Genomic DNA, 10000 nt, shown 5'->3' on the forward strand with positions numbered 1-10000 from the left:
GGCCATGTTCTCAATTTTTTTTTAGAATGAACCAATTATACAAAATTAATACATGTACTGTGTAGGAGGAAGACCATCTTGATCTTTGCAAATAAGGTTCACATTGCAACCAGGGACAGGTTTCTCAAAGCCTGGTTATCGCTAACCGTTGCTTAAGAGGTATCAAAACCTATAGGTTTTCATATGTGGTATTTAACGCTGGATAACGCTATAACCATGAATTAAGCAGTTAACCAGGGCCAGGTTGACAATCGGACATACATGTAGTTTGATGCTGCTTTGGCTTGGAGAATTTTGATTGTAGTTGAAAAAGTTTATACAATTGAAAAACATGAGCTACATTCAAAATTCTCCTAAGTAAAGTACATGTAGAAGTGCATCTTACCTTCTTCTTTGCCATCTCATTGTTATCATCATCGTTGTGTCACTCATCCACTATCCATTGTCAATCATCTGAGCAAATTATATTTACTTATACATTCATGATGATGATGATAGTAAAATCTTTGTAGAGCACCAGCATCCTTAGAGTTCAAAGCCTGGCGATTCTAGTATATATTATGCGAAACTGTATAGTAATGTTACCAATGTTTTCTGCTGCGAGATTGCAAAAAATATATTCTAATTTGAAGATAAGAATTTAAGAAAAAAAGTCTCACTCCTCGGGATGAATGTGTTAATATTCATTAGTTACATATGTATATACGCACACACATCCAAATGACATGAAGCGCATATTACTGAAAGCAGGGATAGAGAGAAGGAAGTTGAGAGAGAGAAAGCGAAGCTGCAATTCTGATCTTAACACCTTTCTCGGGAAAGGGATAGAGGTTAAGAAGATATACGAAACATCAGCCTTTTCACTTGAAAATACTCCGTTTTGAATTGAATGTGTTAATAGTGTTTGTGGTAAAAGCAAAACCTTTTCGAATTCCCGACGATTTAAAAAAGTTTTTTCGAAGATTTGCAAATTTGGTAAGGTACGTTTTTTAAATTTCGCTGTGTAGATATGATATCTGCCAATTGCAAGTGTATGGTGTAGAAGTACACCTTAACAGCATTAACTACACCCAGGCAGATAGGTAAGGTCAGTGAAAAGTGTTGTGGCTTAATCTGATGTTGTATCAGCGAGTACTGAACATAACAAATTTACAGTCCCAAAAGAGATGAATCAGGGTTTCTGCACTTTCTTCACAAAACCTCCAGGAGATTGTACGGGAAATACCTATTTTAAAGAGGTAACTATTCGTGGCAATCCTTCTGTGAGGGAGTTTAAATTGAAAAATTCGAAGTTTCTCTCGTGCAGTAAAGGCAAAATATACGAGTGATCCCAATGCATCAGATTTTCATCTATTCCGCAATCAACTGTCCATTTTCTCTGGCTTTTCACTGGCGTAGAAGAAATTCCTTGAATGATGGATTTATAAGCTTTACTGCAAAAATTTGTGGATGTTAGTAACTTTTGAACATGGGTGAGTTTACTCTTAAAGTTTCGTCATATGCTGACCGTGAAAAAGCTTTAGTTTACTCATCGCTGAAATAACAATATAATATGTTAAATGTGGTTTTAACTTTATTGCGTGTTGTAAACTCTTTATACTTGAGAGAGTCTAAATTTTTATCTAATATATCCTTGACCTGATTAACTCCCACACGGGACCAATTTCGGTAGAGAATTTGTCGGTTTCCAACCTTAATCAAGGAATTGTACCAAATTTGTAAATTTCCAGGCTGTGTTGGGTGACCATCGTAGTTTAAATTTGCCCAAATTTCGAGTACTTCTTCAGGAAAGGTGTCTGGGATGTTTAATCTAGCCATGTGGGCCTGATTCAAATTGCCCGTTAAAAGAAGTTTTACGTCATATTGTTTAATAAAGTATTCAAAAAAGAGCTTCCATTTAGCTTGGCTGTTATTGTGGTTAAGGTATCTCTGTACCCATTTGGCCTTCAAAGCACAGTTAAAGGATTGAATATCTATCATTTTTAGTCCACCATCATTATATTCGTTACTCATCACACTCCTTTTAATTTTATCTCCCCTCCCATTCCAAGGGAATAGAATAATTGATGTATTTCCTTTAGATAAAGTTACGATGAGGGCAAAAGTGACGTGATATAGACAAGATGGGAGGCAGCTAGGCTTTTGAAAACTGCTATTTTGCCTTGGAGGGCTAATCTTCTAAGTTGCTAACAATTTAGGATTCTAGTAATTTTTTCCTTTCCTTCGAGGAGTGAGACTTAATAGATTTACTCTTTTTAACGCCAGAAGATTTTTTTACTCGTCAATGGTTGGCGGTTCAGGAGTCAATCTCAAAGTCCCTGCCAACTTGGACAAGCCAATAGAATAGTAGCTTCTCAACAACACCCTAAGATTTTCTTTATTTCTCCCCCTCCTTTTGCAATTCACAAAGGTTGTGTTAACACCAGTATTCAACCACCCCAAGACTCATTCCTCCAAACAAAATTTAAACTAAGGGCACTTTCCTTTAGTCAGAACTGGCTGGCCAGACCCATCAGTTTGCAAAGAAAATGCAACAATTTGAAGGAACACATGCATGATAATGCCTCGCATTCTTCCAAAGGAGTGTATATTATCCTTGAAAAGTGTTAATTTGAAGGCGGTGTAGAGTTAGTCCTTCCAAATACCTGGTCTGGCCGGTCAGTTCTGTCAAATAGAAATCTCCCTTAAAATGCAACGTCATCGCTTCTGCACGTACTTCGTGCCTATGTTTGTTTGTGCCGTGCGCTTTTCTTTTGTGACAGTTTTCGTTTGTGTCCGGCTGAAAGTTTTCGTTTGTGCCGTGAAGTTTTTGTTTGTGCCATGACAGATTTTGTGTTAGAATGTTCTCACACTGTTTGTGAAAAACATAGTTCGCTCGCTGAGCTTTTAGGCATTTTCTGTTTTGGTCACGTGATTTACCAGATATGGTTGTAAGTCAAACAGGACAAAGGAACGTTAAATAGAACACACTTGGCAAAAAAGGATAAGAGTTAAGGAGTTAAAGGTATTCGAGAAATGACTATTTGAAGAGGTCCATAGCAACGGTTTGGTAGTTAAGAGCCACTCCCCTTAAAAATCTATTAAAATCTCTGGGTGTGAGCACAGGCCAACCACCCTCTGTTGGTGTTGTTTTTATCGATCTGTAAAAGGATAAAATACACTACGGCGGTTGCAATTTGCTTGGCAATAAAGTTTGAAAGCAAATAATTCAATGAAAAATCGAACAAAGTGTCAACTCAGCCCTGTGTCAGTGTTATGTTCTTTTGGTCGTTCCGAGCTGTTTAGGCGTCATTTTGTGAGATCTTTCGACCACCCATTAGAGAGCCAAGAAAATTGACGGGACAGGCAACATCGAGCCGCCGGCCGGTGACTGCGTCTGGAACTGACGCCAAACCAGTGAAATTCTCACCTTAAAAACACCAGCATCCGATCTATTAAGGATTGTCCCCATATCTTCGCCAAATTTGAGCTTCATATTTCGAAAATTCACCGAGAAAGGCGATCCTGAAATCCATAATAGAGTTTTCTCAATATAATCGGTGCAAGAAGCCAGACCTAAGGAATTCAAAGCATTTGAGCCTATTCGAAGCCACCAATCAGTGCAACGCAACCATTGGGAACTGCCAGGAGGGGCTGGGAACTGCTTTGAGATGATTGAGCTTTGTTCTCAATGAAAGCAATGTTATGAGAGCATTAATGGGCTAAACCATAAGCTTGACTTACAGGTATTCTGGAGTCAAGGTTTTGTGGAAGGAAGTGTTCTCATAGTTTTTATTGTGGTTGTGAAGATTGTAACCAAATACCTGTCGGGTGGTCTAAATAGAGTCATTTGTGTGACAATTAGGCTTGAAGGATTTTCATATAACACCTGCTTTCAAAATAATGATATTTGTCCAATAAAATACTTTGTTTTTGATTAATCTACATTTTTTAGAAACCCAAACAATAGGTCTTTTTGAATCTGTGGTTGCCATGGTTACATGATTCTTATTGTGATGTCACAGGTACACTTGCTGTAAAGCCAATCAAGACTATTCGTGTTGTCCATGGCCAGAAGCTGTGTGCTGCTCTAACACAAAACATTGTTGTCCACGAGGATATAAGTGCTCTCTGGATGGGAAGAGCTGCTCATTTGCATCACAAAGTATTGCAGCCTTATCCACAGGTGTCCCAAAAACAATATCAAAGAGCTTGAGAAAATTCTTACAGCAGATTGTAAAGGCAGTCTCCAACGAGTTGCTGTTAAGTGCAACAGGTCATCGTAAGCAGTCAATGGTTTTTAAAGAGGAAGTAATGGAAAGTATTGTTTGTCCCGATGGGAAAAGTGAGTGTCCAGCAGACAGTTCTTGTTGTAAGCTTTCATCTGGCAGTTGGGGTTGCTGTCCTCTTCGAAAAGCAGTGTGTTGCAGTGATGGGGTTCATTGCTGTCCTCAGGGATACCATTGTGATGTTGCAAATGGAACTTGCAGCAGGGATAGCGAGAGCCTTCCTATGTTTCAAAAGAGGCCAGCAACAAATTGGAATGTCAAAGTATCTTATGTTGTTTGCCCAGATGAAATATCAGAGTGTCCCAATAAAAGCACGTGCTGTAAGTTGCATTCAGGGGATTGGGGCTGTTGTCCTTTCCCAAAAGCTGTTTGCTGCAGTGATGGAGAACATTGCTGTCCAGAAGGACACACTTGTGACATTCCACATCAAACTTGCAAGAAGACAGGCAAGATGTTCCTAATGTTAAACAAGGCACCAGCTTTGAGAAAGAGGACAAAGCCGAACAATGTTATTTGTCCTGACAAAGAATCTCAGTGCCAAGAGGATCAAACTTGCTGTAAGTTGGCTTCTGGTGAATATGGCTGTTGTCCTCTTCCACACGCTGTGTGCTGTAGTGATAAACTGCATTGCTGCCCTGAGGGCTACAGGTGCGATCTTTCAGCTCAAACTTGTACTACAAGTATTGGCAACTTGCCGTTGTTTAGAAAAGTAAAATCATCGAGCCAAGATGATAATGGAAGAAGTCGTGAACCCATGTTACTCAAGACATCAGCCTCTAGACTCGTGCGTAACAATATTGTTTGTCCTGGTGAAAAAGTAATGTGTCAAGAAAGTCAAACATGTTGTGAAGTAAGTGCAGGAAAATACGGTTGCTGTCCAGTTCCTGATGCTGTGTGTTGTAATGATGGCGAGCATTGCTGTCCTCAAGGATACATTTGCAATATATCTGCCGCACGTTGTACTCAAGAGAGCAGAAATGTGCCATTTTTGAGGAAAATAAAAGCATTTAAGAGGGTCAGTAAGGAGAAGAGTATTATTTGCCCTGATCGCGAATCAGAGTGTCCAGACGGTAATACGTGTTGCAAACTTTCGTCAGGTGCTTATGGCTGCTGTCCTCTTCCAAGCGCAGTTTGCTGCAGTGATGGAATCCATTGCTGTCCTTCTGGGTACACGTGCGATGTAGCTAATGGAACTTGTGACCAAGGAAGCAAGATCTTAAAGATATTGCAGAAGATACCAGCATTGAAGTCAGCAGCAGTGAATCGCAAGACTGTGGAAGAACTCGTTCAAAGGGTTGCCATTCCATCCCGGTTATCTTCTGTCACAAAGGAAAACAATGTTATTTGTCCTGATGAGTCACAGTGTCCAGATGGTAATACTTGTTGCAAACTTTCGTCAGGAAGGTATGGCTGCTGTCCTCTTCCAAGCGCAGTTTGCTGCAGTGATGGAATCCATTGCTGTCCTTCTGGGTACACGTGCGATGTAGCTAGTGGAACGTGCGACCAAGGAAGCAAGATCTTAAAGATATTGCAGAGGATACCAGCATTGAAGTCAGCAGCAGTGAATCGCAAGACTGAGGAAGAACTCGTTCAAAGGGTTGCCATTCCATCCCGGCTATCTTCTGTTCCAAAGGAAAACAATGTTATTTGTCCTGATGGGTCACAGTGTCCAGATGATAATACGTGTTGCGAACTTTCGTCAGGTGGGTATGGCTGCTGTCCTCTTCCAAACGCAGTTTGCTGCAGTGATGGAATCCATTGCTGTCCTTCTGGGTACGCTTGCAATTTATCTGCTGGAACGTGCGACCAGGGACGGGGCAAAGAAGTCGGAATGGTGTTAAATGTTCCTGCTGTTTTGATAAAGACAAAGAAAGGTATGTTAACAGTATACTGTCCTTGGTGAGAAATTCAGACCTGTGCCATGTTATTTGATTTGGATCGCGCAAACCTTTCTATACAGAATTCGAACCAAGCACCCGTCAGAACTCACAAAAATAAGCAGGTCTGTTGGAAGCGTGCTTAAATGAGCCCCAAAATCGGCACGAATTTGTGACGCTGATGAATAATAAAGCAGCTGCTATTTCCAAAACGATGGAATTAATACACCTTATTCCAAAAATGCCGCTGATTTATGCGCATACAAAGTGGCCCTTGTTGCCTCGTTCAAGATAAAATATTCTTTTGAACTTGAAGCTTAAGAACGAGGCATCAAGGGCTAATTTGCATAAAAACAAAAGAATATTTAAATGGCGGCCATTTTGGAATAAGGTGTCTTGGTGATAAATAACCTCGTCTTGGGGGAGTGATTTTTGACTTTGCAGAAACAATGGTCAACCTTAAGGGTTGGGCAGTTGTGCTCTTTGTGTTGAATTTGCGCATTTCTTGTCAAACTTTATAACACTTGAAAGGAAAAAAAAGCAAAAAAACAAAAACCTGGTGTCTTGCCATCATTTTGTCACAGATGTATCTTTTTTTTTCGCGAGTTGTTAGTAAAGACGCAAGATCATGGCGGCCGCTGAAATCGACGTCACTTTGGATTTTGCGATTTACTTGTGCATCCAATAGCACAATAGAAAAATTCAAGATAGCAAAAATCTCCCAATTTTTTTTTTGTGATGGTAACTTTTTATATTCTCGGTTGAAAATTTAAGTTGTTTTCATGTCGCAAATTTTGTTGCTGGTGGCAAAATATTTTATTGTCGATCAACACTTCCTGAAAACTTCCTTCTGCTCTTCCTAAAAACTGTATATCAATATTTATTTACTTTTGCATCAATGTTTGTTTTGCATAAAGCGGGCTAACAAAATCTGCACCTTGCTTAGTTCGCATTTCTTGAGGGTTTCGGTCCTATGTTTCTAACAGAAAGCCGTATATTTTGAGGTCACCCATCCAAATACTAACCCCTCCGGACAGCGTTTAACTTCAGTGGTTTTTTTGTTTTGGAAAGCTATCAGAGGCTTGTGGTGATAAAGAAGTTGCAAGGGAACTTGAAAATGAACAACATGTCAGCCTCAAAGCCAATGTTTCTCCATTCCCTTTTATTTTCTTCAATCTTTCTGGGTTTAGTATCTTACTAGTAACCACATGTCTTCTCAGGGGGCTATTTACCTAAGACATCCACCATGGCACTACAATAATATACGGTACCAAAACAATATCGTGTACTATTAGAGCTACATATTACGCAAAGACAACTTCAACCTCCTGGAAAACAAATCGCAGCTCAGTTGACAGTTATAAAATAAAGCGCTGTGTTACTGCACTACCACACTTACGCAATGCGTGCCTATTTCTGAAAACTGGTCAGGCAAGGAATAAGTGAGTATTGATGACGTCTCATCACTGAAACGCCCGCAAGCAAGTCGTGGGTAGTAATGACTTACTTATTAAGAGCTTGGAAAGTTGTGTGCAAAGAGGAGAAAATAAAGTTTCCTACAATTTGTCTTGCGTAGGTGTGAAAGGTGTGAAAACCTTAATAATCAGTGGGAATAAATTACATGTTACCTGTTTCTCAAGCTCTAATTTTTAATGTCAGAGCGAAAGATTTTAAAGGTATTCGCATGGGGCCGAGGGCAATTAAAGATTAATTTCACGCGTATTTTCAACGTTTTCACAACATCTGTAAAACTTTGAAAATACAAGTAAAATGAATCCTTAATTGGGCGAGGGCTCATTGCGATTATATGTTTATCACGGAAAGGGCAAAATTATTGAGGGAAGCCCGTTCAATGGAGCGACAATTGACAAACAACTTAACATGCTTTTATTCGGTGAGGTAAAGACGTCAAAGTTCAATTAATAAATGTATGCTGTCAACAAAAACAGCGCTTAATTTAATTAACTGTATTTTACATGTGGAAAAAAAGCAGTTTAATCAGAGTCAGAATCTGGAAGAAGATTCTCTCGTAACTTCGCTTGCTCTGGATAAGCAACTTTTAACCAATCAGGATCAAGTAATCATGCCCTCTTGATTACCAAAGGTGCCCTCGTGATTGAGGAAAAATGCCCTCTGTCTCAGCCAATCAGCTTACATTAATTTTGCCCCGTATGTGATAATTGAAGTTATTGTTGATTTGTGAGTATTTTGTATGGGTTGGTACTGCTCGTGCAGTGCGTTTTAGAGCGAATTCCAACCCCTGCCTAGGACTCGTGTTTTGAGAGGTTATTGATGTTTAAACATAGTTAATAAAGGAGAATGGTTATGAAACGCGACAATCTTCTTTGTTGTAGGTTTTTGTTCTCTGTTTTAGCCTTGACCGTTCACAAAACACAATAGTTGTTTACTCCATACTGAGGAACTAACCAATGGAAACGTGTTGATTACTTAATTCATGCATAGTGTATGAGCGTTAAACAAAAGATTGTGCACGGTCGTGGACTTTCCAACCTAAATCTTGGCATCTTTGTTTGCCCCTTTGATGTTTGCTGAGCTTCCAAACCATTCCCCTCTATTAACTATGGTTTAAAGTACGTTTACCAGCTTAACAATGACATTCAAAACATTCTAGTGCTGGGTGATTAGGTCCGATTGTAGTGAAAAGTTGGTGGGCAGTTTCGACATGTGACATCCCCCTTGCAAAGAAAATGATCGACGGTCCCCACCCCTCTGAAAGTTCCACTTCTCTCTCCCTGATGAGCTCTGGGTCAAACCGTGTTTGCTGTTAAGAGCTTTAAAATCCTAATTTATAAGGCTCGGCAATCGTAAATCCAGGTGCAATTCACTCATTTATGGCCTTTCCGTGTTTTCTAGGTGTTAAGATAGATTATGTTGAATGCCCGGATAAGTCAAGGTGTCTGGATTATGAAACGTGCTGTCCAACATCTGATACAGAATATGGCTGTTGTCCGTTGCCACATGCTGTTTGCTGTGAGGACAAAACGCACTGTTGCCCCAAAGGATACAGGTTATGTATCGCTTTTTGGTTGGGTCAGTTGCCAATGGACCTCTTCTTGTACGTTTTGTTTTCCCATTTCAGACCTCGTGATGTTCTCAAGTGCATACATATTCACGTGCATAAGACGACATTGAAAGAACCTGTTCCCTGGAGTAACATCACGTGCTCTTAAATGGAAAAACATAACTTACGGGCTAAAGAGGTCCATTTTTAGAGACACTGGTTACAATGACACCGGTTGGACAACGAAGACGACTACGAGTACGACTTTTCAGTTCTGAGCACGCGCATTGCGAACATTTTCGTTTATTGTAATGCGCATGTCCAGTACAGAAAACTCGTACTCCAGTCTGAAGGTCGCGAATATGCAAAATGTTGGGTGACTATTGTTTGTCTCATCCAACATGGTGGCCATGGCGTATTGTCCAAACCATCAGAGCAGGGGCTTTTTTTGGTGAAGAAAACAGCAGCATTGTGTTTGATCTTCATTGGTTTTCTAGTCATGAATCGTCTAGTCAATGATGTGGGGCTAGAATAAGATGACACTACCCTAATAAAACCACTTTTTGAAAGTGAGTTTACAAAGGGAAGTTAGTCTTATGAAAAGCAAACGTAATTCATACGAAGAGTAGAACTAGTTATTCTAATTACTTTCTCAAAAAAAAAACAAGCAAAAATTGTTTTTTGTACCACTTTGAAAACGAGTGTAACGTCGACTCGGAATGACCAATTGTAAAGTATTGTGGTGTGGTAGTGCTATACCCACCGCAATACACAGGTTTCCCAACGAGTAATTTCGTTTTAAAAAATCTGTTCGTTGAGACTGAGCTCCAAGA

At 39.8% G+C, this 10000-nt stretch overlaps 1 protein-coding gene across 2 annotated transcripts in view; it reads left to right on the forward strand.

The window, feature by feature from the left end:
- Positions 1-10000, forward strand: part of LOC138012413 (progranulin-like) — a 23760-nt gene that overhangs the window by 12536 nt on the left and 1224 nt on the right. For both annotated transcript variants that reach the window (XM_068859175.1, XM_068859176.1), the window contains exons 4-5: positions 4005-6142; positions 9020-9173. In XM_068859175.1, the coding sequence (XP_068715276.1) occupies positions 4005-6142; positions 9020-9173 (2292 nt within the window). The remainder of the gene's footprint in view (positions 1-4004; positions 6143-9019; positions 9174-10000) is intronic.

Source organism: Montipora foliosa, chromosome 8, assembly GCF_036669935.1.
Source record: "Montipora foliosa isolate CH-2021 chromosome 8, ASM3666993v2, whole genome shotgun sequence".
Taxonomy (NCBI): Eukaryota; Metazoa; Cnidaria; class Anthozoa; order Scleractinia; family Acroporidae; genus Montipora; species Montipora foliosa.